Source organism: Drosophila santomea, chromosome 2R (assembly GCF_016746245.2).
Source record: "Drosophila santomea strain STO CAGO 1482 chromosome 2R, Prin_Dsan_1.1, whole genome shotgun sequence".
Taxonomy (NCBI): domain Eukaryota; kingdom Metazoa; phylum Arthropoda; class Insecta; order Diptera; family Drosophilidae; genus Drosophila; species Drosophila santomea.
Window position 1 is genome coordinate 14,644,746 of NC_053017.2, and position 25,513 is coordinate 14,670,258.

Genomic DNA, 25,513 nt, shown 5'->3' on the forward strand with positions numbered 1-25,513 from the left:
TCCGTCTAATAGCTGGACCTATCGATAGTAGCGACAACACTGTGGCGCTATTTGCGAAAGCACACCGTGCGCTTTCGATAACACGTCAGTGCCATCGGTGCCACCACTAATACACAACTATAAAAGTCGTCGAATAGCAATAATAAATAGGAATAGTTATAGATTTGTGCATTTAATTTCGTTCGTTATTTGCGTTCCAATTGACCGTGGGTCCCAGTGAGCCAACTGCACCTGCACCCAAAGCGGAAGCTGAGCGAAAAGGTGTTTCATTTGGCGTGCGCATTTCGCCACCTTTGTCAACGCTGATTCTTATTTGGTGGACCGACGACCAGCGCACTCGCGCACACACACGTACCAATATAACAGACACTGAAGTGTGTGTGGAAGGGGCAGACAAACAACCGTGCGATAACAACAACAATCGGCAGTGATCGCGGCGAGAAATGGAAATGGCCAACAACATGATCAGCAGCAACAGTGGCGGCGGTGGCAACGGCGGCGGGAGCAGCAACACCACCACCTACGGTAACAACAGCTACAACAACAGTACGGTGGACAGTGGACACAGTTCGCAGAGTGGCGGTGGTGGTGGCGTAGGCGGCGGTGAGGGATCGGGAGCGGGAGCGCGCCTTCGGGATGTTTGTACCATTCTGAACACTGGCCCCGCCGCCTACCAAATTCCAACAGGTGGCTGTGCCTACGACCACATTATCGCCCTGATGAGGAACCTCGATCTGCAGGACGATGGCATCGTGCTGAACTCCAAGATCAAGACCATCGAGACGGACTTCTGCAACATAGTGCGCGACGAGTCGATGCTTTGGTATGTGTGCCGATCTCTACCGTTGGTTTCTTTCGCCCATTGATGATTAATCATATCATAAGTAGTGTGTTTATTTGCCACCTCTTTTTGCATATAAATACCCGGTGTAGGTACAGTGCGGCGCGATAGCATAGGGCCAAGGCAAGTTCCCAAGCCCATCAAAGCCACCATATGATAACAAATCTTGTTGCATGTACATATCTACCTGTCAAAAACCGATCATCATAGTAAAATTTATGACTTCCCATAACAAGAAGCATGACTAATTGGTTAAATTTAGGAGCTTACGCTCATAGGTTACAGCGTTCTAAAAGTTTTACTACGAAAAAAATGCTTGAATTTTGTGACTGCATTTGCCCACCAAAAAGCGAGTCACTAATCAAGATACATTTTACGCGTTCACCTCCTCCTACTTTAATTTTATAAGTCCGAAAATACGACTTAAAAATGTGTGCGAGCTTCTGCATAAATATTAATTTTAATGAATGTTTCAAAATCAATTTATAGATCTGAAAAGCGCTGTATTTGTATATACATATGTGTATGCACGAGTTCGTTGTCTGCGACCAGGTTGCTCGAACGTCAGCGTGTCTTGAAAATTTACAACTTTTCATACAAATAATCACGGCCAGCGAGACAACGGCGCCATCGAATCATTTCAAAGTGAACATTTTTCCCTCCGATTCTCTCAGGCTAATGCTCGAGTTAATTGCTGAACAAATAGTTCGCAGCTTGGCCTTATCAAACAATGCTGCTATGCGTTATGTCAGCGGGGGTGTTAAACCCACTGGTAGTGAAAACTTCATCATAAAAAATGTAGTAGTAGACTTGATTATTATAACGAACTAATAAAACTTTCAATTTTCGCACGCAGTGAGTCAATGGAGTACCTGAACGACAAGGCGCTCTGCGATGGTGATACGGCGCTAAAGTTCGCCTTGCTCTTCTCGTCGCGAAACTTCGACGCACTGGCCATGAAGGAGACCAAGGTGCGCAGTGCCATGCTCAAGATTCTTGAGACAAACTTCCTCAACGCGGACGCGTATCGGGTGCACGACAAGAACCGGCTGTACAACTCAATCACGCTGCTGGGTGAATACTACCACAGGGTAAGGCTGGCGGACAATAACCCGATCACCATTTTGGGTGAGTCCCTGCTGGACTTGCTTACCCGCGAGCTGAACGACACGTCGGTGGTGCTGGGCACTCGGATCGCCCGCCTGGTGCTTTCACAGATCACGCTGAATGGAGAGATCATGCGCAAAAGGCACAAGGTCGAGATTGATCTACTGCTCTTCCACATACGCCGGCATTTGATCATGCAGCCCGCGCTGACCGCTAAGGTGAAGGCCATGCTACTGATGGTGCTGGACCTCTTTTACAGCCACTTTAAAAATATCGGCCACGACTTGGAGGCAATGTACACCAACTTCTTGGTGGTGGAAGATGGTGAAGAGGATGGGGTCAACAACAACGGCTCCGGACCCCAGGATCTCGCCGAAGATGGCCGCTCACAGCAACAGCAGCTTCAGCATCAACAGTCAGAGAACGGCAGCAGCGCCAACACCTCCGCACAGGATCAAGATGCCTTTGATCCGCGTCCGTCGGCAAAGAAGTGGAGCGAACAGGTGTGCGAGGATTCCTTTTGTGAGATTGGCTACGGCGAGGCCGATCAAGGCGACGATAGATACTCAGAGTCTGGACTCTCGTATCCGGGCAGCAACTCTGCTTCACTCGGCAACCGTCGTCGCGGATTTCAACCTCGCCAAGTACCGCGTCCTCTAAAGTCGCATCAGTCACAACAGCATCAGCAGCACCAACAACCGGCCAGCATAGAGTATGTAATAAATCTTATATAAGTGTAATTCCACATATAGCTTATAATCAATCACCACTTAACATTCATATAGAAAAAGTACTATGACTGATAACAATCTTTTAAGGGGCTTATATTCAATATGATGATTAATTAAAGTTTTGTATATATTTATAACAAAGTGTAACTCAAAGCTCTATTGCTATTTACTTATAGAGACATTTGCAAGATTGATTCAAGTGCTTTAAGTAAGTCAAGGATAAAATATTTAATTAACACTTTTTATTTCAAAATGTGCTCAATCTTAATTTACATTTCCGAAGTCATTTTTATTTTGTGTGTTTAAACTGAGTGTTGAGTATTTAAGTTTAATTGAGGAGTTCAAGTAACTTTATAACTTTATTATTTAATATTTGCCAATTTAATTGGTATTGTCGTGTTTTCACAACTTTTCCGTAGATGTTAGTAAAACAAAAGTTCAATAATATATAATTTCTTTTCATTTCATTCATATTTTTACGTTTTACCGAAACTTATTTAACTATAGATATTAACCACACATTTTTGCACAGCGCCAGCTCCGACCAGTATCCATCCATGGCCAGCAGCGAGGATCGGGACGAGAGCAAGCCGCTCCCTAGCTGGCGGAAGACACGCTTCAACCGCAATCACGACGGCGACCAGAGCAACGGACGGTCGCGCGACCAACAGCGGCGGTACAGCGTGAGCGCCGAGGATGACCACCACAGCGTTCGGAGCGAAGGAGGCGGCAACCTGCGACTGTACAGCATCCACGACAGGAGGAAACATTCGCAGGAGCGCATCGAACGCAATATGACTGGCGGTGGCAACTACAACAGTATCGTTAACTCGAATTGGGATCAAAGGGATCGCGATGATCGCAGTGAGCGCTCTTATATTAGTAACTATGAGCGCGGAAACAACTATAAGCGAGGTGGGCGATTTAACAACCGCAACACCTACGACAAACCGCCGCGATTCCAGAAACAACAACAACAACAGCAGCAGCATATGCAGCAACAGCAACATCAGAGCGGCAACCACAAAATACACAGCGATACCTGGCGGCGCTCCAACAATGCGATAAACAGTGGCTACCAGGACGAGAACTGTGCGTACAACTCCAACGGTCCGGATTCGAATAGTCGCAGCTCCTCTAGGGCTCGCACTCTGCCGAGGCCGCCAAAGTCGCAAATGGATAAATCCGGTGGCTATAGGTATAATCAGAGCCCCACGCATGCAGGCGGTGGTCCCCGATTCCCGCGTTACAGTAGCCAAAGCAGTTTGGCCAGCGAAGCGTCCAGCTCGTTTGATCGTCGCCAACAGACATCGCCCCAAAATCAGCAGCAGCATCCGCACCAGCGGCACCGCCATTTCACGCGCCGCTCCCAGCCAGACATCCATCAGCCGCAGAACGAGGAGAACTGGCAGGGGCAGGATAAGGGACAGCCAGCATCTGGAAAGGAGGACAGCGAGCTGGTGCGAAATGCCCAGCAGACCACCAAGTACATGAACTATTTGTCAGCCCAGAAATGAGAATGTCGGACAGACGTCCAGGCAGCAAATAAAAAACTAGTTTATACACTTAATGAAGTCATCCCTCAGCCACATCCGCCTATACTTAAATTTTTCTTCAAGTCTGGTTGAAAGTTTTTCGTTTCACCCCGCATTGTTTTGCCGTAAATGTTTCCTAGTAGATGTGATTATCCAGTTAGACTGTTTTCTTTTTATTTTGTCTTCAACTGAGCTCAAATGTTAAACCAATACAAAGCAATTTAGACCATCCACAAAGCTGATCCAACTCAAATCCAGGCTCAAACAATATTAAACATACATGCATTACACATCGGAGCCAATCAATTTGTAAATAGCAATTATATATATAAATGTCTTATGTAGTCACACACAAACCACACCACATAAACACTCCCACACAAAATACAGTCACACACTCATTTTTATATTTATATATACAAACTGTTTAGAAACTAAGTACAAAGTCAATGAAACAACAAAAATAATCCTATTTCTATTGAAAAGTAAAAGCCTGTTGGTAAAATGTTAAAAGCATGTTGAACATATAAATTTGTATTTTAGCTAAATATATACTTATATATTAAATGTCATGTTATAGTGCAGGCAATCAGCCGATTTATTAAACGAATTATACAAGCTTACGTATTTTTAAAGCATATTTTGTGAGGCCCTCTGTTGCAACAACAAAGCGAAGCCGGAGTGCAGAGAGAAACATGAATTGTAGAGTTAAACGAGTAGTCTTATATAGATACTTAAACCTCTTTGTTTAGGTAAAATCAATATGTTCGCAACATGCGTAGGTTCAAAACACTAATCAGAATATACATAGCGCCTAACACATTTTGAATAAAAAAAATTACATCATTATTAATTAAGCAGTAAAGCAGTTTCATTTGTAAGCTATGCCATGATATCGCCAGAATAACTTTAAGTTTTACCTCCAATACGCGGAGCGGTATGTACGTCTTCTTTTTGGTTGTGGGTGACTTATCCATACTCCGGTTTCGAGAGCTTCCCGCTGGTAAATGGTTATAGTTAACATTGATCAAATACAGGGCGAAACTTTGTAAAATCCGTTTCTAGCTACAAACATTTCTATTTTCCCCAACTTTTAAAAAGCGTTGCATACTTACTGTATAAATGGGAATTTTTGCTTTTTTATTATTGGCTTGGGATCAAGCCCACATTATCAAGTATGCTGCTCGCAATTCCACGTCATTTTTCGGTTGATCAACAAGTCCGAGTTAAATCGTGGCTTACTGATGAGTAAACTTAGAAAAACCCACTTCAAAAAAAAATGTCCATGCTTTAAGGGCTTATCAGTTTTGGGAATTTACCAATAAAGATTTAATTTGAAAATATAAAAATACGTACATATAACACAGAATTATACAATAAGGCATAAGAGATTTAAGATATCAGCAGCATCATCGCTCGGCCTGGTCACGTGCGGTGACCACCAGGACTTCGTAGGCGTTAACGTTCACCTCCTGACCATTATGCGGGATATACATGACCCTGTGGGAAGGATGCACTTTGCCTAGACGCAGGATGCCCTCGTATAGACCGCGACCCGTGTAGGTGACCTCACCCAGCTCAGAATAGCCCGTGTTTAGCGCATCCTGCGGATAAGATCCATGCTGTCCGGGCACCCACTTGTGATCGCAGTCGGTGAGCACCAGGATCTCGACGTCATCAGTCAGAACTCGGGCGCTACAGCTGTGCGAGCCGTAGGCAGCCTTCTTTTCCGGTACATAAACAGCAGGCAGGAGATCGTCGTGGTAGTATCCTCTGGCCACATACGTGGGTAGTCCGTCCTCATTGGTGCCGCACTGCACCGCTCCCTCGGGCGGCAGGTGGGCATCCGGCAAGCTGCCTCCGTCCAGATCTATGGGCACCCAATCGATAGGCACCTTGGGCACTTCAGTGTCGTCGAACTCCGGAGCCTCGGCGAAGTTTAGGTACACTCGGTGCACCCGTTGTCGGTCGCATGTGCTTCTGCATTGGGGGCAGGTCCTGGATCTTTTCAGCCACCGGGTGAGGCAGTCCTTGTGGAATACATGACCGCACCGGGTTGTTGAGAAAATGATGTCGTTTGCCCGGAAAAACTCGTTGCAAATGGCACATAAAATGTTCAGCGAAGGGGATGAGTCACTAGTGGGAGCAGTTTCCGCGATTTCCTCGGCGGTAGTTTCCATTTCAGTACTATTACTCTCCATTTCTGCGTCTTAATGGACACTGTACTATGAAGATGTATGGCTCCAAACTTTTGTCCAAGTTTATTTCACAATAATGAACGGAAAACAATCCATATTGAATTTCCTGCTTTATTAGAGATGGCCCTTGGAGAATACCAAAAATACCAGAAAACTGTTAATTTCATAAGTTTGAATCTTGATTTATTTGTGTAAGAGTTTAAATGCATGTTAGAGATAGAATGTTAGAGTGAGAATACCAGAAATACTGTTATTTTTATTATTTTTTTCAAAACGCTTTTAACATTTAAATTCAAAGCTTAAATGGGGTTTTTGATATTTGGGCCTCAAGGTCCCAGAACAATTTTCTTATTATTTTTAGTTTTTTTTTATTAAATAGATTGATTAAGTTTAATTTATAACCTTCTATAATCACCAAGTAGACTATATATAATTTCGTATTTTATAGCTTAACGAATAACAGCTCTACATATGTTCAAAGAAATTTTAAATTTTATTTCAGTTAACAGAAATATTTGTTATTGATCAAAATAGCTATCGATAAGTGGCACCAGGTACTTACGATACGCCATCAATCTGGCAACGCCGCGCGGTACGTGGCTTCGGGACACGGAAAACAATTTTACAGGAAAAGCTAAACAAATTATGTACAATTCGCATTAAAACCGAAAAGATATAGGGACAGACACCAGACGGGCAAAAGGAGCATAAAAGGCTATATGAACTGTAAGTGCTTAGGACCAGATTCCCTTTTGTTCTCCTGCGTTCACCCGAATCCTTTCACTTTTAATTGCTAAGTTTCACATACAACTACAAATGAATATTCAGCTGATTTACAGCTAGTGTGTTTACTCAATGGCAAAAATGAACTTTCCCCAACTTGCCGCCACTTCAATAGAAACCAGAAAATGTGCACATAATGTGCAAATTTTCTGTTTGTTTTGGTTCTCCAAGATACAAACAATACATACATACGTACGCAATTACATAGTACATACGTATATGTGTGTTTGGCACACGCATTAGCTGCGCTCTTTGTTTGCCGCCTATAAATAAACGCCAAAAAATGCGTACTAAATTATGCCATTTGTTGCTATTTACCTCTGCTTTGTGTACGTCAACAAAGCGTTATTATATAAACAGATACAATTCGCCAATCAGCTGTTTCTAACCAGAAAAAAACGGTTGAAAAGCATTGTGATACGAAAGCTGGAACTTCATGGCTTTGTTTATTTGATTGCTTATTGTTAAACAATTTTTGAAGTTGATAAGCCATACATTCATATGTATGTATAAGGCCATTTCACTGTTAAACGAAATTATTAGAACAGCTACTTCGACTCTCTTCCTGTGCTCTCTTCTGCTTTCTTCCAAGCCGCTCTTTTGAAGGCTTAGATATTCACATAATTGGACAAATATTGCATCATGCGTATCGGGGATTTCCCTATTTTATTTAGCTGACATGTTCGCTCGCAGCATTTACATGAATATGTTTTGGGGAATTTTGTTAAAAGCTGCATAGTACGTTTAAACAAAAACAATCTGCGTATGAGTGAATTTTATAAAGAAAAAGATTAAGGAATTCTTGCGATTTCCTGGAACTCTCTTCCTGCGCTCTCTTCGTGTGCTTCACACTGTCTCTCTCTTTTTGGAGAACGCAACTAGACCGATTATTGCACCATGCGAAGCTTCCGATTTCATCATCCTGCTGGGCTGCTATAAAAGCAGAGGCGCTGGCTTCTTCGGTTGTATTTCATCATTACGATGCAAGCAGTAAACACGCGCCTAAGGACAAATGCACAACTAAGCCAAATGGGCGTAGGATAGGTTGGGATTACCACAGCAGTCTCCAAGCGGCAGCATCTTCTAACCAGATGCACTTTCTCTCCAATTCTTGCAGAACTCACCAAACATCAAGCATCACCATCAACCTGCACACTCACACACAGATCCCAATGATTCCAAGGATACAGTGAGGATACCGATAACTACCAGCACCATGAATAACATACAGAGCGTCCCTAATGGCGTGGCCGTGCCCGTAGGCGTGGGCGTGGGCATCAAGTCGGCACGCAGCAACATTTTCAATGTGGATGGCCTGCCGCAGCAGATGGCCGCCATGAGTGTGGACTACTCCAGCATCCGGGGCAAGGATGTACTGGTGCAGCCCACCGACGAGCAGATGGAGCTGCTCCAGAAGAGGCTGCAGGACCGCATAGCCGACAACTGCGGGGAGACCATCTACGAGATTGGCGTAGGCGAGGGTGAGTCCAACAATGCTGAAATCCCAACCGAGAACTGAACTAATTTGTTTCTCTGATAGATGGCAGTGACAATGGCCTGAATCCGGAACAGTTTGAGGCCTCCGTGGCCACGCTACATCTTCTAGCGGCCAACATAGATGCGGATGTGGTCAAGCTGCGTGAGCGGCGCGCAGAGAAAGGTCAATCGGCGCAGTTCCTCATCCGTAAGCATATCGAGACTACCGACTTTATGGAAATAAGGGTGGCCGTCGTTGGCAATGTGGATGCGGGCAAGTCCACATTACTGGGCGTGCTCACACACGGCGAGCTGGACAATGGTCGTGGTCATGCCCGACAGCGACTGTTCCGGCACAAGCACGAAATCGAAAGTGGACGCACCAGCTCTGTGGGCAACGACATTCTCGGCTTCGATGGAGTGGGCAATGTGGTTAACAAGCCGGACCACGGCCACCTGGATTGGGTGAAGATATGCGAGAACTCAGCCAAGGTGATTACCTTCATCGATCTGGCGGGCCACGAGCGCTACCTGAAAACCACCGTCTTTGGCATGACCGGCCATGCTCCGGACTTTGGCATGCTGATGGTGAGTACATTCCTAATCATTTGTAGCGTGTCATTACTCTGGACTTCCTCATCACAGATTGGCGCAAATGCTGGCATCATAGGCATGACTAAGGAACATCTCGGTCTGGCCTTGGCTCTAGCCGTGCCCGTTTTTGTGGTGGTTACTAAGATCGACATGTGCCCGGCCAACGTGCTGCAGGAAAACATGAAGCTGCTTTTTAAGATGCTCAAATCGCAGGGCTGCCGCAAGGTGCCAGTTGTGGTGCGTTCGCACGACGACGTTGTCCTAAGCGCTACGAATTTCGTTAGCGAGCGTCTGTGCCCCATCTTCCAGGTGTCGAATGTGACCGGTGATAACCTGGAGCTGCTCAAAATGTTCCTCAACCTGTTGAGCACACGGATGGCCGGCTCCGAGAGTCTGCCGGCCGAGTTTCAAATCGACGATGTATACTCGGTGCCGGGTGTTGGAACTGTTGTGTCCGGAACATGCCTGCAGGGCACTATTCGGCTAAACGACTGCCTGATGCTGGGTCCAGATGCGGTGGGTTCATTCGTGCCCATCACCATCAAGAGCATCCATCGAAAGCGCATGAATGTGGCACGCGTGCGCTGTGGCCAAACAGCTAGCTTTGCGTTAAAGAAAATAAAGCGCGCCTATCTGCGCAAGGGCATGGTAATGGTGTCGCAGGATCTCAAACCGCAAGCCTGTTGGGAGTTTGAGGGTGAGATATTAGTGCTACATCACCCGACGACGATATCGGCGCGCTACCAGGCCATGGTGCACTGCGGCAGCATCCGCCAGACGGCCTCCATCATACACATGTCGCGCGATTGCCTGCGAACGGGCGACAAGGCGCATGTGAAATTCCGTTTCATCAAACAGCCGGAGTACATACGCGCCGGTCAGCGACTAGTCTTCCGCGAGGGACGCACCAAGGCGGTCGGCAACATATTACGTCCCCTACCAAATGCTGCCGCTAGCCCGTATCGCCCCAAGCCCGCCAAGATGCAGTCGCGTTCCCACAACGGCGGCAGCAACGGCAGTAATAACCAGCACCGCCAGCAGGGCCAGGGCAGCTCCTCCGCAGCCGGATGCAGCAAGGACAGCGCCGACGAGAAGCAGAACGGCGACAAGCGCGAGGGTGGCAGCCGGCGAGGCGGCAAGCGGAAACGAAACAATCGCCCCACTCCGTCCGGCGGTGGGATTGATCCATCCAATGGCTCGGCCGCTTTGGGTCTGCCCCTTGGCGAGAATCCCTCGTCGTCGTCCTCGGCTGATGTCACACCGGCCGTTGTCACCGAGTGAATCGCGCCGCCTTCGAGTTTTGTTCTTTCTAGTTTTGTAAGCTAAAGTATTTTCGAAATTCTTAAAGAGCATTGAATGAATTTATTTTGCGACCTTCTAAGCTAATGTGGCACGTGCTCCAATAAACTATTCCGTGTCCCGTTTTCGTCCACTGTACATTGTGCGAAATGCCAAACCAAATTCTATATATTTCTGTTCGTTTACTAGACTTAAGACAACCGACATCACTGCAACATGGATTTTATTTTTCTTTTCATTGAATAAACGCAGGTAAAACCACCTTAATTATGTTATTGTTCTTTGAAAATCTTTTGTTGATATTGATTTATCTCTCGAGAATTTGACTTTTTTTTTATATTTTAAGATGAGCTCAATGAAATATCTGTGTAAACTAAAATTGATTGCCGCCTGAAGCAAATAAAGTGGAAAGCGTTGTGAATGCAGACATTAGGTTACTATTTGATTCCTTTGTAAAACTATAGTTTCAGAATGACAATCTGAATGGCTCGTTTGTTTTTTAGACTTAAGATAACTAAGGAAAATGGCAATGCATAAGAATTTCTTTGTTTCTTAATTACCTTAATAAAAGCAATTTCAAAAATAAGACAATTACAAAAATATGACTTTCCTAACAAGATTGCTTATAGTCCGAAAAATATGGGGTTAATGCAGTGAAGTTAATGTTCTGGCTTCAATGTTTATTCATCTGTGTTTACTAAAATTTATCTTGCCGCGTATATACAATTGCTGTAGTTAACCAAGTTAATTACTAAATCCTAGTTCTTTTTCTTGCTATTGAGCTCCTTCTTCACACCCTCCAGCTCTTGTCGCACGTTGTTCTTGAACATGTTAACAAAGGATCTAGAATTCACAAAATGCTCGTCAGATTTAAAGTCTGCTTATGAACCCCTCCACACTTACTTGAAGCGCTCCGGCGTCATGTCGTGCAGTCCTTGCTCCCTGGCCAAGTCTTTGGTGCGGTACATCAGGGAAACGACCAACTGGGCAGCGCGCCTCATGGGATAGCTCTCCGCCATGCGCTGGATGAGCTGCTCGTTATTGGCCAGGTAGCGCATCAGCAGTCGCAGCACCATCTTAACCGGCTCCTTTTTTTTTTACTACCACCGCCTAGAACTCTGTGTCCTTGTACTTGCGAATCAGCTGCTGCTTGAGCTTAAGCTGATTTCGCAGCAGTTCCAGTCTCTGTTGTTGCTCCTCCTTGTTGAAATCGATCCCGGGCAGCTGGCGGATTTGCTCGCGCGCCGATTCGAAGCGTTTTTGCAGCTCAAAGATCTACAAAACAAGTATATAGCTGTGGTCTGTGTATGACGATCCAAGGACTCACCTTGTGGTTGCAATCCTGGGACTCGCGCAGCTTAACGGCGTTCTCCAGCGGATCCTTCTCCACGCTGAAACACAATAGGGCACCAGGTTATATAAGGTTAGACACTAGGTGCGCACTTGTTGACGAACGCAGGCGGTTTTCGGCTTTGTCCGGACAGGGGCAATAGCCTCCAGAATCCGTGATGGGCACTCACCAGCGCACAATGTCGTAGATAATCGGCAGAATCTCGATGTCCAACTGGTCGACCGTCAGCTGGCACTGACCACCACCGATTCCGTTGGATGTTTGCGTCTCCTGCGATATGGTCGGCTCGAAGGGGGAGTTCGAAGTCTGGACCAGGCCGTCTGCGGTTAGGATGGGTTTTCGGTCCTCGATCTGGTTGTTTGGCGACAAATCCATCATAAAAAGCACAAATCGAATTTGCAGCGTCGGAATCAATAAGACCTTACCGGCAACACTCAATAATACCAAAGTACTACCATCCATACGTTAATTCCACTAAATATACTGAAATAGAAAGCAGTTGATATCGAAGTACGTTGGCGCCCGATAGACCCAGGCAAATGCCGCCGCCGGTTATCGATAACAGGCAACGAATAGTTTGTTCAGAGTTTATAAAAACATTAAGCCAGCATGAGCGACAGCAATGTTTCCGCCTTCGTAAGTAGCTGCACACATCACGTTTTCAATGGATAAAACACTAATGCATCATCTATCTAGGAGCTTGGCGATGCCCTAGCCACCCGCTGTGGCAACACACTCACCGGCGTCTTTTTGCCGGGCTCACGAATCGCACTCAGCGCCTACCGGCATGTGACGCACAGATCGCGGGATGCTCCCACGGAGACGGCTGGCCAGGATCCGGTGCTCATCTACATGGCGCAGGAGACGACACTGTTCGACGAGCCCGTGCTACGCAGCGTCCTTGCCGAGGCAAATGCCACATTCGCCACGCTGCAACAGTTGGGTCCGCGAGCCACACGTGCCGAGTATGTGAATATATCCCGGGCATACCGGAGCATCGTGCGCTCGTGCCTGGAGAAGCTGGAGCAGGCCAAGAAGTCGCCGGAGGTGCAGACAGATGAAGCGCGTCTGCGACGCTTCAGTGATGCCATCGTTGTATTCTATGCAGCGGAATGCCTGTGGCATCTCTTCGAGATTCTGTACATTCAGGGCAATCAGCTGGTGGTGCCCCAACTGCTCGACTGGGCGCGCTTCCACTCGCCGCAAGCAGAAGACAGAGCCACGGATCTGCTGCTTATGGCCGAGGAGGCCAGCGAGTCCGACGACTATTGGAGCATTGTCAAATCACTCATTATGCTGGGCGAAATCGATGTCACGAGAGCTATTCTCTCACAGAATCGCAAGGCTGGACAAGCAAGCTTCAAGGCTGCCGAACTGATCCTCAAGTCCATGCCAGTGTATCAAGAGGGCTATGCCCTGCAGAAGTTTCACTCCCAGTGGGAGTACTGGCACGTCGATACGGAACGGAAGATCCAGACCGGCTTGTTTGCCACGGAGCCAGAGCTGGAGCAGCTACTTCGTCTGGTCGCCGGCAACAAGGAGCAGTGGGATGCCGGCATCAAAGAGTCGCAGGATTGCTTTGAATACCTGCCAGGATACCTGCTCTTCACCAAGCCCACCTGCAAACCCTTTGAGCTGAGAATAGCCGCAGCCAACTGGCTAAACCGATGGTATCGTCTCCGGCCGGAAAAAGAGCTCTGCAGCATGAACCGCATGATTTGTCAGCTCATGGATCACGATATAAAGCTCTTCATATACGATGCTCAAAAACTGAACGACACCCACTGGTTCTCCACGCATTTGATCGATCTAATCCATCATTGTGGTCAGCTGAAGGGCTATTTCGATCAAAACAACATGTGAGTTTTATTGTCTCCATTTTTATTCAATCATTATGCTGTATATTATACATTGACAGTGATCTGCCGGCCCTGCGTCACTCGATGATCTATGAGTACGGCAGCTATCTGATGATGTCGCACAACATGTGGCAATTGGGCATCGACTATCTGGACTGCTGCAAGCAGGAGGGTCAGGCGGCCATCGAGCTGCTTTTGCCCCGCATCACTTTGCGCAGCGAGCGGCAGGCCACCAAGCTGATTAACCTGGCCAGGCAGCGCGGACTTATCAGCGTGGAACAGGAGATCTGCAAGGTGCTGTCCAAGCAATCCTACGACAAGGAGCGTTATGGCAACGCCCTGGAATGGGCCATTCGCTCCAAGGACGTGCTGCTTGTGACGGCGGTAGCAGACTTCATTTTGAAGGTAATTACTGGCTGGTTTTCCATCAGTTTTTCATGCTTATTGATAACGATCATTCGTAGCATTACTCAAAGACGGGACACATGCTCTGCCCGGACACCATTGCCAATGTGGGAGGCCGAATGTTTGTCTCGCCGCGTTTGGTGTTCCTCTCCAAGTACTTCGAGTTCTATGAGTTCTACCGCAGCCGCGATTTTCTCTCCGCCTCTGAGCTTCTGGTGAATCTATTGGAATCCAGAATTACGCCAGACTAGTAAGTTGTTGTGCTTACTATGAATACATTTATAAGTAACATATGTTCCATTAGCTTTTGGCCCTCGTTGCTCATTGATTCCATGCCACTGCTAGAGTCCAAGGATCCAAAAATCTTCGCCAAGGAAACGGTGGCCATTCTGCATCATATTGAAACCGAACTGGTCCCCATCATCGAACGCGACGTGTCCAAATATGGAAACGTATGTCTGGCGCATCTTCTGCTTTATTGATTTCTAATCACTTTGCTATTAATTCACAGCACCACACAGAAACCGTGTTCAAGGACTATCGGGTGGAGAACGTCGACGAGATCCTGAACCTCATGCGCCTGGCCTGCGCACGCAATTTGGCCCGAGCATTGATCATTGAGAACACGTTGCCGGTGGTGTGACTTTGAATGCATTTTTAATGTAATTTATTTTGTATTTTTCGCTTTTCCAATACATCGTAATTTGTTATAGATCGCTTTTGCATTGCTAACTTGTTATTCATACGCATTTTGTTTATATCTTGTGCCTCTTTGCTATGTATTTATTGTACCAACAACACTACTTGACTGGCTGCTGCCCTTTGACTAAAAGGAATTCCAAGCTGCTGGGGGCTGGAGGGATGTTCACAGTACGCATTTGTTAAATAAGTGTAACGCAATCGCTGCGGGCAGCTCCAACCTGCCCAATTCCAGCGAATGCTCGAATCGTGTGGTGTCCTGGTAAACTAGGCTAGTTTGAACGGAGTGGGTAAATCTATAGGAAATCTGATAGGCAAAGGGAAAACAAAGGTGCTTAGGCCGAACTTAGAACAATATTTAAATCAAACACTAGCAAGTATTTTAGCTGCACATGGAGGAAGTTTACACACGTATGCGACGCACCTAAGAACTATTAAACAACGCACAGAGTACAAGGGTAGTACACATAGTTTTATGCATATGCGTGGATACATATATATATATATGTATATATATATATATAAATATATCTGTGGGGTATGTTTATAATTATCATATATTGTGGCTGTTACTTGTTATGAGAATCGCACGGCCTTGTACAAATGTTCGCTCACTACGCACGGAATTACATTTAAAGTCGCTTGTCTCTTGGCTTGGCCCTCGGACCGCCAATGGCGTAATAAAATGTATCATATCATATCATATCGCTTGGTAAAAAACAATAAAAACTAAACCAAACTTAGATGAGAGGCCGCCTGGGGAGTCGCACTGTATACTATCATTCTAATTCTTAACAAACTTTTCTCCTAAACGTTTTGCATGCCAAATCGCGCTAGGCAACCGAAAACACTCAGATAATCGAAACGTTTTTGCTTTTAAGAAGATTTTAGACTGCCTTTTAAGTTTCCAATCCCGAACTGACAATGGAGTTAAGTTTATAAATTTTGAGTGCATAAAGGAATAAATAATATTTAACATAAATTTAAATATTTTGTTAGCTGCAATTCAAAGTGAATGATCACAATAGAAAACGAGAGACAGACATAAAACTTATGCACGCACATAGAACAAAAACATTTTAAAGGCAAACGATAAGAAGGTCAGTTCGGGATGGAGGATCCTGTTGCCTAGCGCGGTCATCGAGGGACTGCGCCGCTTGAGTATTTCGCTTATCCTACGCCCAATATCGGTTATTAATGTGAGTCTGAGTGGAGTGGAGGTGTCTAATTCTGCTTCGCCGTACCCGCGGCCGTGGTGGCTGCGGTGGCAGCCGCTATGGCACTACTGCCCGTGATCGAGCCCAGCCGGGAGAGCGATGGCTCCCGCTTGGGGGGCACGATCGGCTTGGTTGGTATGGGTGGCGGTGCGCCGCGGGCTCCCGCTGGTGGCACCGTGACCGGTGGCACGGCGATGGGAACGGGATGAGGATGCGGCGGTGTGTTCTGGTCGAGGGCAGCTGCCGCAGCCAGTGCGGCATACTTGCCGCCGGGCGCCCGCTGGATGGTGGCTGTCGGCTGCATCTTCGCCGGCGAGGGTGAGGGTGGCGCCACCATGGGCACGGTGACTGTAGCTGCCGTCTCCACTGATGCAGCTGCTGATGCTGCTGCTGCTGCTGAAACGCTGCCGCTCAAGTTGCTGCTGCTGGTGGTGTTGTTCGTGGTTGTGGTGGTGGTGGTTGTGGTGTTGGTAGTGTGGTTGAGCACGGCAGCTAGTGGTGCTATTGCTGCTGTGGCCGTGCCCGTGGGCGCCGTTGCGATTCCAGCGCTCCGGATGTTCTGGCCCGGCGCAATGGAGCGAGCGATGCCGGTCTGTGGTCCCGAAACCGGCATGCTGCTAACCGTGGCTGTTGGCTGCACGATCTTGGCGATGTTCACCATGGGGGGCGTGGCACAGGCGTCGTCTGTAAAACGCAGAGAGCTGGGATTAGCATTCAGCTTATGACAGCTCCGTAAAACACTAGATATTCGGCTCTTCGAGGTGTATTGGCCTAACCAGAAGCCCATGGTGCTTAAAAGCCACATGCAGGACTTCTGGGAAGGCCTGGCTTGTGTGAAAATGTTTTGGCATGATGGTGAAAAGTCTACACTGGACGCCACTGGTGTCAACTGGCTACGTTCTGGCTTTTGATAAGGGTGCTCCAATCGCTGGGGTGCGAGCGTGCCGGGTGGAGGTGCGGATGCGTGATCATTGGGTTGGTGCAACGTGGAGTGCACGAGGAAACATCACAAAACAAAAAACAAATCACCTTGCAATTGCGTAACATTTTTTCTAACAAAAGATTTCGGCTTCAAGAGGAGTTCGAAAAAAAGTAATATATATATATAGAGTTAAAGATTGTATATAGAAAATTATAAGAAGGGCAACCATATATAATTACAACAGCCAGTTTCCAGGTGAAAGTGCCTCGTCTGGCTAACTCACCGCTGAACTGTCGCGCCTTGGCGGCGGCCACGGATGAGCCGCTGCCACCCAGTTGCTGCTGCTTTTTCAGAGCCTCATGCTCGCTCCGCAGGGCGTTGAGTTCCTGCTCCAGCTCTTTGACCCTGAAAGACAGCGGCAGAAGATTATATAGTTTGCTGATTCGATGCAAAGGCTGGACTTAACGAACCGGAGTTCCTCCTTGGCTAGTTTGGCGAACAGCACTTTCCGCTCCTGCTCCATGGCATGCGTTTGCTTCTCCAGTTCCTCCTCCATGCGCAGCGACTTTTTGCTCTCCTCCTCGAGACCCTCGGCAATGGTGTCCGAGCGCTGCTTCTCCTCGGCCAGGATTTGGGCCAGATCCTCGGAGCGTTTTCCTGCAAAGCATCGTTATTATTGTATTTTCAGTGGCAAAGCTAACGTGGTCATACGCACCTTCTTCAATGTACTTCATTAGGATCTTTTTGCGCTCCGCAATCAGCAGCAGCACGATCTGCTTCTGTCGATTGCGCTCGTACTCAAGCGTCTCCTGCAGCTTCTTCAGATCCTTCTCCATTTTGGCCACCTGAGCGCGCTCCTCCTCGAGATCCTGCTTCAGCTTGGTGCGCTCCAATTCCAAGCCGTAGGTGATGTCGTCGCCCTGGGCCGTGGTGTTCTCATGCTTGCGTTTCTCCTCCTCCAGTTCCTGCAGCATGCGCTGATTGTTCTCCAGCGATTCGGTCAATATGTTGACCATACGCACGTGCGTGGCCCTCTGCTTGCTAACCATCTGATACTGCTGCTCCATTTGCTGCTCAATGATCTGGCGCACCTCCATCTCGGCCTGCGCCGCCTGTGTGGACGATTCCCTCGATATGAGATTACCATTGAGGGCGATCTTGTCCCGAAATATGGCCGCATACGGATCGTTGGGCTGCAGTCGCTTGGTGCGCAGCTGGGCGATGAGCTGCTTCACCCGCTCGTTCCGCAGCGCAGCTATGCACACATCCCGTGCCTGCAGCTCGCCCTCCAGGTAGTACAGCATCTTCACCAGCTCGCTGTGCGGCATCTCGGAGCGCGTGCGACCATTGGTTGTGTTGGCACTGCTGGCGCTGTTGGCCACCGGCATCACTTTGTGCACGACACCGGGACCCGGTTTCATGGTCTGGAACTCGTGATTGGCGCTCACGGTGTCGCCCACCGACATTCCGGATCCGGGGCAGTTCTCATTGCCGTACTCCGCGTCCGGCGCTGCTCCGTCCGCAAACGTCTCCGCGACGCTGCTGTTTGAGTTCTGCTCCATGGCCCCCGACTCCGACTTGTGACTCCCGTCCCGATTCCCAATGCCCAATGCCCGATTCCGGATTCCGAACTCCCGATCTCCACCTCCGCTCAGCTCACGGCATACAATAAAAAAAAAAAAGTTTGGTGCGTCGCAGTACGCTAATTACACGGGATGCACGCTTTCTGCGATATTTCACTTCTGGCCCGGACTCTGTTTAAGCCCGCTTTTGAGGCAAGTGGCTTTTGCGCAAGCAGCAATCGCCACAGGAAACTATCTTACAATTTCTTTGTCAATTTGTTGCCCGTGAAAAAGTGGATACTTGCGGCAGCGCTGCCGATTCCGCCTTATTCCCGTCAGATCTGGCTTCTTTTGATGGCCACTAGCGGGATAGTGCTGCGCATGGCGGGAGAATGATAATTAAAACGTTAATTTTAAATTCGTCTGCTCTTTCTTAAATATTCAAATGCAGTTTAATTAACTTAGATTTTTGCACACATTACCATAGTGTTAAAGTTAAGCTCATTTTATTTAACTGTACTATGTTTTTGATATCCAATGCCGTTCTAGCCACAAACAGCGTTAATCTTTTATTACAAAATGGCAGCACCAATTTTAGTACGCTGCACTGCCAACTCGATTAAACAGAAGTAGCGAGTAGCCAGTGTTGAAATGCGCGTAAAGCAAGGACCTGATCTTTGCTGCCGTTACGTAGTTTGAAAATATGTTTTAATGTAAAAAAAAAAAACGATGTTTTTGTTTTTAAGTTCAAAGCTATTGTTTATTTCACATACCTTCTCAAAAAAGGAGGGGATACTGAAAATAAAAAACTGCTTTAATAGCGTTTGTTAGTGTATATTATTAGGCACTTTAAAAAACTAGATAATAGAAATATAAACAATAAATCTTTATTTTTTGAAAACAAAAGGCTTCGTGGTGTTGTAGGCCAGGGAATACCTTATGTGCTTGCCCACCAACCGATCGGCCAGGGGCACTAAAGCGGGTTCACGTTTGTAAATCCCCGCTGCCTGTGGTGTCCAGGCACGCAGACGGCACTCCGAGTGGCCCGGAAGGAGGAATCCCATCCAACCCGCCGAGCTGAGTGTAACATCACAGTTAAGCCTTCCCTCGTTCCTTTCTGCACTTGCCAGCACAATATCCTCGTCCCTGCACTGCAATCCTGGCCAGCGTCGCAGGCGGTCCTCCAAGTCCTCACTGGCGAAGGGAACACCCAGGAATGGTGATCCCAGGTATCTGTTGTACACGCTCTCAGCCGCCTGGGTGTCTGCTATCAGGATGGGAAGTTGCACTGGAGCAAATACAAACACCTTTAGCCAGTCGAACTGTTTCCTTGCGCTTGTAATTTCCAGCAGATCCAATCTGGCCAGTCCTCCCAGCAGGATGCTCATCTGGGGCCGCAGCCGAAAGGCGCGGGGTCGGATCATGGAGGTGGGCTGCAGTTTTACCAGCTCCTCGGCGGTGAGTAGGGGCGATATTTGGTCGGGCTGCATCACGCCCGGTGTGTCGTAGACCCAACGCGCTTCCTTGTACTCCTTGCTCCGATCGTTTAGCGTTGTAATCGGCCGTGAGCCACCGGCCATGGAGAAGGCATCATTGACATCCTGGCGCCGATCGAAGGTGCGTCCCACCCGAGCCACTGGTTGAGCAGCTGCAGCTGATCCCGTCGTTCTTGCCACTGCGCGACGCTCCTTTTCCATCGCCGCCTTCTCGCTGCGCTCCGCAAGCAATCTTTTAAAGCGCTGGTAGACTCGATCATTCGATGGACGTAAGATCGGAAAGCGCAGCAGTTTGAGTGTGGTTCCCGGCCAGGGGCAGGTGGTGGCCTTGCGCACCAGGTCACTGGCCTCCGGGCGGCAGTAGTCCGAGTTGAGCAGGATGTTGAACAGCGAGCTCTTGCCCACATTGGTGCAGCCCAGCAGATAGACATCGCCCTTGTAGGCCCACGTTTTGTGAAGCTGCGTTATTAGCTCCTCGATGCCATAACCCGTTTTGGCCGATATCAAACTGACGTTCTTGATATTCAGCCCATCGCCACCACCATGCTTGATGAACTCGCGCTGCAGAGAATCCTTAATGTGCTGCAGATAGACGTTGGAGTCCCGCGGCAGAAGATCTACCTTGTTGCCCACCAGGAAGACGGGTCGTTTTGGGCCCAATATATTTTGCATGCCCGGCCAAATGGAGCAGGGAAAATCTAGCAGGTCCACCAGCACAATAGCCAGTGCAAATTTGTCCTGAATGCGGGATATGGTGTCCACATAGGTCGATGGCGCCACCTCCACATCCAGGGCGATGTTGTAGTGATTCAGAAAGTAACAACGCTTGCAGGTGATAGTCTGGAGTTCCTCTTGCGTCCTTCCCCTGAATATCTCACTTGGTATATAGCCGGGCAGAGAGGCATTTGAGCAGTGCAGGTTTGCGCCGCAGCCGTTGCATGGAACCTTTGAGGCAGGCAGCGAGGGGTCCGGAGTGCCCTGCCTATTCGTCCCCTCCTCGGCGCCCTGATAAAACTCGTAGTCATCCATCCAGTCTTCGGGTAAATGCTGATGTGCCTCAGGAATCGAGAAAGAGGTTTTTATTTTGGCTTCCAAAACGGAGCTGTAATGAACGTGCTCATGATCCTTGTACCGCTCCCTGGCGAGCAGCCACGACCGCTGCCGCAAGCTCTGTCCCGCTTCGGCGACCGTATTCTGCAGTCTTGAACATGTGATAAGCACATTTTTATTTATAATTTTATATAAACGTGTGGTTTTAAACATTTTGCAATGCCCACAAGAACAAGCACATCCGGACAAAAGCTAAATGCTACAAAAGCCATCACAAATTCAGGGCTGCTAGCCGATAGATCTATACGATTTTTATTATATTTTGCTTACAGCATAAAACGCATCTGTTTACGCAAAGCTGCTTGTGGCATAAATCAACTAAATGATATTTCGGCACTTTAGTTAGTGTTCCTTAACTGTCAAAAAGAAAACACATCGAAATTAGGACGATTCATATCGAACAATCGAGAGTCTATCGAAAATCGAAATCGGTGAAAGAGAAAAAAGAAAGCAGCGTTAGCGAGAAAGCAGAGGTGAGTTAAGTGCGGGACAAAAAAAAAGCGTGTATGTATTAAAATTGAAACAAAAAGATATAGAAAAAGCGTGTCCACGGCGCAATTAGCGTGCTCCTGCGGCGGTCTGCAGGCGATATACGCATTGGTAAAAGTACAGAGTACACGCCGAGTAAAAAGCAGTAGCGCACAAAATAAAATGATTAGGAAAGTGTGTGGAAAAAAGACAAGTGTATGTGAACGGCGACTGTATGTGTACGTGACGTGACTGTATGCGTGCTGCTGCTGCGTGTACATATATGAAATAAAAAGTAACGCGAAGCGCGACCTAATTTTAACCAAATATTACAATAATATTTGCATAAACAAAGGCGGCTCGGTTAAAGTGACGCCAGGCATTTTGGTGGTTCCTGCGGCATTTCACGAACGTTGCCGCCGCCATTGTCTAGGCAAAAACAAAAGAAATGAATTGAGAAAGAATAAATCTCAGACGAGCACTTTATTCCCTCGAGTGTAGAGTTCTTTCCGATTGAGTAATGCAATAACAACAATTGGAGCTGCTCAAATTGTTGAGTGTTGCAACTTTCGTTGAAACTCGTTTCAAACGTTGTTGTTGTTTTTGTCGCTCGCATCGCTTACTCACTTACTCACCGCCACACTCGCTCCTTTCCATTCTCCTGTTGTTACCAAAACTGGTCTTCAAGAAGCAACAATGCAGTTTCTTGACGGGGAAGGGGAAAAATCAATAGTTCGGAAATTAGACAACTTTCAACATCCACGATTCAACGAAATGCACTCAGCCTAGAAGAAGCTACCGATAACCCCGGGCGCAAGAGCAAGCGAGATAGTTGCCGCCGACTGCCCACACTCGCACACAGCCACACACTTCCACTTACACTTATGCAGCTGAATTTCCAGCGATGTCTGCTCTGACTTTTAAGTTGCTGTTGTTGTAATGTAATTGCGAAATCATAACGGCAGTTGAAAGTTGAGAGCGCTTAGCCTAAGAGAGAGAGGGAGAGAGAGAGAGAGAGAGCAAGCGTGAGACTAAAGTTTAAGCTTTGGCGGCGAACTGGATGCCCTGCTCTCCCCCGCCCACACAAACATACAGCCGGCCGCCAGTGTAGCGCATATGAGAGTCGCATCAACAACAACGCTATTCCTCAAGAAGGAAAACACATGTTGGCCGCACAGTGGGATGGAGTGGGAGTGAAATGAAGTGAAGTGAAGACAAAGTGCCTGAATGGAGGAAGTGCGAATGGAGCCGCCATCTTGGTTCTTTTTTGGTCCAAAAACCACGGAATGAATGCTATTTTACTTGAGTGTACCCAAAAATACATTGCCATCGGCAGCTGCACAGTGCATCGCGTACAACAGACAAATTCCGCGTTCTAAGCCACTGTGCCGCATTCGAATTCAAATAGGCAAAGCATACACATGTGTGTACGACTGAAAATGCAGAAATTGCCTTGAAAAGTGAAAGGCATTCAACAGAGCGAGCCAGCGACGATTTGATATTTTTGCCTCTTTGCTTAACCTTTGCTGGCAGCTGTTTGCTGTTTTCTGTTTTCAGTTACCGCTGGCTCAGCACTTTGACATTTTCCAGCTTACTCACACTGCCAAATGCACAGGCACAGAGTAATGCGGTGCATTCCGAACTCCCATTTCCCACTGCACAAACGCTGCACATGCGCCGCAGCACTTTATTATTTGAAGAATATTTTTGGCCGAGAGACTTGACTTGCTCTTTTCCAATGCTCTCGTAACAAGCGCTGCTAATTTCGCCAAGCTGTTGTTGTTTGTTTGCCCTGACTTGCTTTGACTTGCCCTGCCGTTCGTTCGCTAATGCTGTCTGTTTACTTCTCTTGCAGAGTGCGGCGAAGAAAACCCAAGCGAAAAGCCACGGATTAAGCGGTACGCTGCGAATTAAGCCCATCTAACGGTGAACCTTTCGGCCACTAGTCCAAATTAAGCGTCCAGCCCCCAACCCCCCTCCCAGCATTCTGTCCAGCGAGCGACGCCCCCACCAACAACAAAAGCTTCTTCATGATGTCGTCGGATCAACAGTTCTTTCTGAAATGGAACGATTTTCAAACGAATATGGTGACCTCGTTCCGTCACCTGCGCGACGAGAAGAGCTTCACAGATGTGAGTACCCAAATGAATCTACTCAAAAGCGTTGGGAAACCCCCTTACTAACATCTAGTTACAGTCAAAGTTTTGGCACAACAACTATTAGATAGAACGTATTAATACTTATAAATCCAGTCAAAGTCAAGCCATAGAAGTTCGACTGTAGTTGACCAGTCCCAGGGGCGGGCTGAGGTTTTTTATGCTACTCTTGGCCCGATTAGCTCGCGGCCGCCCCTTGTGGAGGGTCAGTCACCGTCTGAGCTCACTTGGTCTGACTACCTATGTAGCTACCTGTCGGCCCTTACGCTCTTTTTCACTTTGTTTTTCCTTTACCTGATTGTGTTCTTCGCTCTGCGATTTCTATCTAATTTGTTGCGGTCTCGTTGTTGGTGCTTGTTTGGTGAAAATGCCTGGCGGATCTTACTGATTTCCCAATGCTTATTGTTCACAGGTAACACTCGCCTGCGAGGGCCAAACCTGCAAAGCCCACAAAATGGTGCTTTCCGCTTGCAGTCCCTACTTTAAAGCGCTACTGGAGGTGAGCTCTTCACTCAAATTAACTAACTAACTAAACCATCGATTATTAATGTGCATGTATCCGCAGGAGAACCCATCGAAGCACCCGATTATCATCCTGAAAGATGTCTCCTACATTCACCTACAGGCTATACTGGAGTTCATGTACGCCGGTGAGGTGAACGTGTCCCAGGAACAATTGCCAGCATTTCTTAAGACCGCCGATCGCCTCAAAGTGAAAGGCCTGGCAGAGACACCCAGTTCAATAAAGCGGGAAGGTTGATGGTATTAAACAATAAACGAAACAAAAAATACATAATAAATAACAACAACCAACTATAAGAAACGTATATGTATGCAAGAAAACAAAATTCCAACCAGCGGCGAAAGAAACAACATTACGAGAACGACATTTGGTATACAAATTCATGTAAGAGTACACTAGGAGGATGAAGAACACCAACAGACAACAACACAAAGCTGACAGATTGAAATGATTAGCCTGTAAAGTAAAAGTGGGGGCCAAATCCGAACGCCCACTCCCACTTTAAACACCCACTCATTCACATCTGATCTACCAAATTGCAAGAAACAACACTTACCGACACCCCCCACAGAACTTGATTTGAATTTTGTATTCGTTTGATTTCTGCATAAAATAGTTTGTAATATATTATTAACAATACAAACCACTCTGTATAAATAAAACGATATGGACAACCCCTAAAGCATAACAAAACAAAACAAAAACGCACTTTTGTAAAGTAATTAAAAAAGATCCATTAAAAATATATAAAGATAATTATAAATATAGTGTGAAATGTGCAAGTAGATGGAAAAAAGCCACAACGGGCGCGAATATTACAACACATTCGGTTAGTTTTTAAGCCACTAACTACAACCCCAGACATGCCACGCCTCCAGACAGACAAACTCATTTTCATCTATATTTAAACAATAAAATAGAAACAAATGCAAAATTGTACTTCAATTAATTGTGTGTGGACAAACGCGGTTTCTTTTCAAACTTCTGATCATACGCGAGATATACATATATTTTATGGATAACAAAACGAAGAAAAGGTGTTTCACTGCGAAGCTATCAGTTCGATAAAGTTTAAACAAAAGAGTAAGAAAATACGTTAGAAAGGAAATTACAACTTGAGTAATAACTACTTGAATATTATTACATAAAGTAAAATATTTATATGTATGTATATGTATACA

At 46.9% G+C, this 25,513-nt stretch overlaps 9 protein-coding genes across 13 annotated transcripts; 4 read left to right on the forward strand and 5 right to left on the reverse strand.

Annotated features, from left to right (window-relative positions):
- The first annotated feature begins 81 nt into the window (after positions 1-81).
- LOC120445633 (protein kinase 4) lies at positions 82-5,071 on the forward strand. Its single transcript, XM_039626160.2, has 3 exons — positions 82-823; positions 1,698-2,660; positions 3,212-5,071. The coding sequence occupies exons 1-3, from the start codon at positions 444-446 to the stop codon at positions 4,194-4,196; spliced, it is 2,328 nt and encodes a 775-aa protein (XP_039482094.1). The 5' UTR covers positions 82-443; the 3' UTR covers positions 4,197-5,071.
- A 457-nt stretch (positions 5,072-5,528) lies between these two features.
- LOC120447002 lies at positions 5,529-6,538 on the reverse strand. Its single transcript, XM_039628307.1, has one exon. The coding sequence runs from the start codon at positions 6,413-6,415 to the stop codon at positions 5,624-5,626; it is 792 nt and encodes a 263-aa protein (XP_039484241.1). The 5' UTR covers positions 6,416-6,538; the 3' UTR covers positions 5,529-5,623.
- Positions 6,539-6,982: 444 nt separating this feature from the next.
- LOC120446998 (GTP-binding protein 1) lies at positions 6,983-10,831 on the forward strand. 2 transcript variants are annotated; one of them, XM_039628302.1, is made up of 4 exons: positions 6,983-7,138; positions 8,313-8,676; positions 8,736-9,259; positions 9,317-10,831. In XM_039628302.1, the coding sequence occupies exons 2-4, from the start codon at positions 8,412-8,414 to the stop codon at positions 10,544-10,546; spliced, it is 2,019 nt and encodes a 672-aa protein (XP_039484236.1). In that variant the 5' UTR covers positions 6,983-7,138; positions 8,313-8,411; the 3' UTR covers positions 10,547-10,831. The 2 variants fall into 2 exon arrangements, with proteins under 2 accessions (XP_039484236.1, XP_039484237.1); XM_039628303.1 differs by lacking the exon at positions 6,983-7,138 and adding an exon at positions 8,088-8,239.
- Positions 10,832-11,223: 392 nt separating this feature from the next.
- On the reverse strand, positions 11,224-11,640 carry LOC120447004 (protein NCBP2AS2 homolog). Its single transcript, XM_039628310.2, has 2 exons — positions 11,468-11,640; positions 11,224-11,407 (listed from the first exon to the last, which is right to left on the reverse strand). Exons 1-2 carry the CDS (start codon positions 11,638-11,640, stop codon positions 11,323-11,325), a joined length of 258 nt encoding a protein of 85 aa, XP_039484244.1. The 3' UTR covers positions 11,224-11,322.
- A 34-nt stretch (positions 11,641-11,674) lies between these two features.
- Positions 11,675-12,334, reverse strand: LOC120447003 (mediator of RNA polymerase II transcription subunit 9). Its single transcript, XM_039628309.2, has 3 exons — positions 12,085-12,334; positions 11,892-11,955; positions 11,675-11,839 (listed from the first exon to the last, which is right to left on the reverse strand). Exons 1-3 carry the CDS (start codon positions 12,291-12,293, stop codon positions 11,675-11,677), a joined length of 438 nt encoding a protein of 145 aa, XP_039484243.1. The 5' UTR covers positions 12,294-12,334.
- Positions 12,335-12,393: 59 nt separating this feature from the next.
- On the forward strand, positions 12,394-14,891 carry LOC120446999 (nuclear pore complex protein Nup75). The gene is made up of 6 exons (XM_039628304.1): positions 12,394-12,551; positions 12,612-13,774; positions 13,834-14,179; positions 14,239-14,429; positions 14,484-14,631; positions 14,691-14,891. Exons 1-6 carry the CDS (start codon positions 12,525-12,527, stop codon positions 14,820-14,822), a joined length of 2,007 nt encoding a protein of 668 aa, XP_039484238.1. The 5' UTR covers positions 12,394-12,524; the 3' UTR covers positions 14,823-14,891.
- An 11-nt stretch (positions 14,892-14,902) lies between these two features.
- LOC120447001 (CTTNBP2 N-terminal-like protein) lies at positions 14,903-18,921 on the reverse strand. 2 transcript variants are annotated; one of them, XM_039628306.2, is made up of 5 exons: positions 17,733-18,919; positions 17,488-17,674; positions 17,301-17,422; positions 17,125-17,164; positions 16,642-16,779 (listed from the first exon to the last, which is right to left on the reverse strand). In XM_039628306.2, the coding sequence occupies exons 1-4, from the start codon at positions 18,577-18,579 to the stop codon at positions 17,148-17,150; spliced, it is 1,173 nt and encodes a 390-aa protein (XP_039484240.1). In that variant the 5' UTR covers positions 18,580-18,919; the 3' UTR covers positions 16,642-16,779; positions 17,125-17,147. The 2 variants fall into 2 exon arrangements, with proteins under 2 accessions (XP_039484239.1, XP_039484240.1); XM_039628305.2 differs by lacking the exon at positions 17,125-17,164 and having other exon boundaries at positions 14,903-16,779; positions 17,733-18,921.
- Positions 18,922-19,396: 475 nt separating this feature from the next.
- LOC120444351 (nitric oxide-associated protein 1) lies at positions 19,397-21,366 on the reverse strand. The gene has a single exon (XM_039623933.1). It carries the CDS (start codon positions 21,336-21,338, stop codon positions 19,467-19,469), a length of 1,872 nt encoding a protein of 623 aa, XP_039479867.1. The 5' UTR covers positions 21,339-21,366; the 3' UTR covers positions 19,397-19,466.
- A 169-nt stretch (positions 21,367-21,535) lies between these two features.
- Positions 21,536-25,266, forward strand: LOC120444353 (longitudinals lacking protein-like). 3 transcript variants are annotated; one of them, XM_039623935.1, is made up of 4 exons: positions 21,536-21,658; positions 23,509-23,785; positions 24,222-24,308; positions 24,375-25,266. In XM_039623935.1, exons 2-4 carry the CDS (start codon positions 23,684-23,686, stop codon positions 24,567-24,569), a joined length of 384 nt encoding a protein of 127 aa, XP_039479869.1. In that variant the 5' UTR covers positions 21,536-21,658; positions 23,509-23,683; the 3' UTR covers positions 24,570-25,266. The 3 variants fall into 3 exon arrangements, with proteins under 3 accessions (XP_039479869.1, XP_039479870.1, XP_039479871.1); XM_039623936.1 differs by having other exon boundaries at positions 21,637-21,689; XM_039623937.2 differs by lacking the exon at positions 21,536-21,658 and adding an exon at positions 21,764-21,785.
- Positions 25,267-25,513: the final 247 nt, after the last annotated feature.

Excerpts from the sequence above, each read along its gene's own strand:
- LOC120445633 (XM_039626160.2), top strand. The coding sequence starts at position 444 with ATGGAAATGGCCAACAACATGATCAGCAGCAACAGTGGCGGCGGTGGC. Across the intron at positions 824-1,697 it reads CGCGACGAGTCGATGCTTTG|TGAGTCAATGGAGTACCTGA; the intron begins GTATGTGTGCCG and ends TTTCGCACGCAG. Across the intron at positions 2,661-3,211 it reads CAACAACCGGCCAGCATAGA|CGCCAGCTCCGACCAGTATC; the intron begins GTATGTAATAAA and ends ATTTTTGCACAG.
- LOC120447002 (XM_039628307.1), bottom strand. The coding sequence starts at position 6,415 with ATGGAGAGTAATAGTACTGAAATGGAAACTACCGCCGAGGAAATCGCG.
- LOC120446998 (XM_039628302.1), top strand. The coding sequence starts at position 8,412 with ATGAATAACATACAGAGCGTCCCTAATGGCGTGGCCGTGCCCGTAGGC. Across the intron at positions 8,677-8,735 it reads CGAGATTGGCGTAGGCGAGG|ATGGCAGTGACAATGGCCTG; the intron begins GTGAGTCCAACA and ends TTTCTCTGATAG. Across the intron at positions 9,260-9,316 it reads CGGACTTTGGCATGCTGATG|ATTGGCGCAAATGCTGGCAT; the intron begins GTGAGTACATTC and ends TCCTCATCACAG.
- LOC120447004 (XM_039628310.2), bottom strand. The coding sequence starts at position 11,640 with ATGGTGCTGCGACTGCTGATGCGCTACCTGGCCAATAACGAGCAGCTC. Across the intron at positions 11,408-11,467 it reads ATGACGCCGGAGCGCTTCAA|ATCCTTTGTTAACATGTTCA; the intron begins GTAAGTGTGGAG and ends TGTGAATTCTAG.
- LOC120447003 (XM_039628309.2), bottom strand. The coding sequence starts at position 12,293 with ATGATGGATTTGTCGCCAAACAACCAGATCGAGGACCGAAAACCCATC. Across the intron at positions 11,956-12,084 it reads ATCTACGACATTGTGCGCTG|CGTGGAGAAGGATCCGCTGG; the intron begins GTGAGTGCCCAT and ends ATTGTGTTTCAG. Across the intron at positions 11,840-11,891 it reads CCCAGGATTGCAACCACAAG|ATCTTTGAGCTGCAAAAACG; the intron begins GTGAGTCCTTGG and ends CTTGTTTTGTAG.
- LOC120446999 (XM_039628304.1), top strand. The coding sequence starts at position 12,525 with ATGAGCGACAGCAATGTTTCCGCCTTC. Across the intron at positions 12,552-12,611 it reads ACAGCAATGTTTCCGCCTTC|GAGCTTGGCGATGCCCTAGC; the intron begins GTAAGTAGCTGC and ends TCATCTATCTAG. Across the intron at positions 14,430-14,483 it reads TCCAGAATTACGCCAGACTA|CTTTTGGCCCTCGTTGCTCA; the intron begins GTAAGTTGTTGT and ends ATGTTCCATTAG.
- LOC120447001 (XM_039628305.2), bottom strand. The coding sequence starts at position 18,579 with ATGGAGCAGAACTCAAACAGCAGCGTCGCGGAGACGTTTGCGGACGGA. Across the intron at positions 17,423-17,487 it reads CTAGCCAAGGAGGAACTCCG|GGTCAAAGAGCTGGAGCAGG; the intron begins GTTCGTTAAGTC and ends GCTGTCTTTCAG. Across the intron at positions 16,780-17,300 it reads CAAGGCGCGACAGTTCAGCG|ACGACGCCTGTGCCACGCCC; the intron begins GTGAGTTAGCCA and ends TGCGTTTTACAG.
- LOC120444351 (XM_039623933.1), bottom strand. The coding sequence starts at position 21,338 with ATGTTTAAAACCACACGTTTATATAAAATTATAAATAAAAATGTGCTT.
- LOC120444353 (XM_039623935.1), top strand. The coding sequence starts at position 23,684 with ATGATGTCGTCGGATCAACAGTTCTTTCTGAAATGGAACGATTTTCAA. Across the intron at positions 23,786-24,221 it reads ACGAGAAGAGCTTCACAGAT|GTAACACTCGCCTGCGAGGG; the intron begins GTGAGTACCCAA and ends TATTGTTCACAG. Across the intron at positions 24,309-24,374 it reads ACTTTAAAGCGCTACTGGAG|GAGAACCCATCGAAGCACCC; the intron begins GTGAGCTCTTCA and ends ATGTATCCGCAG.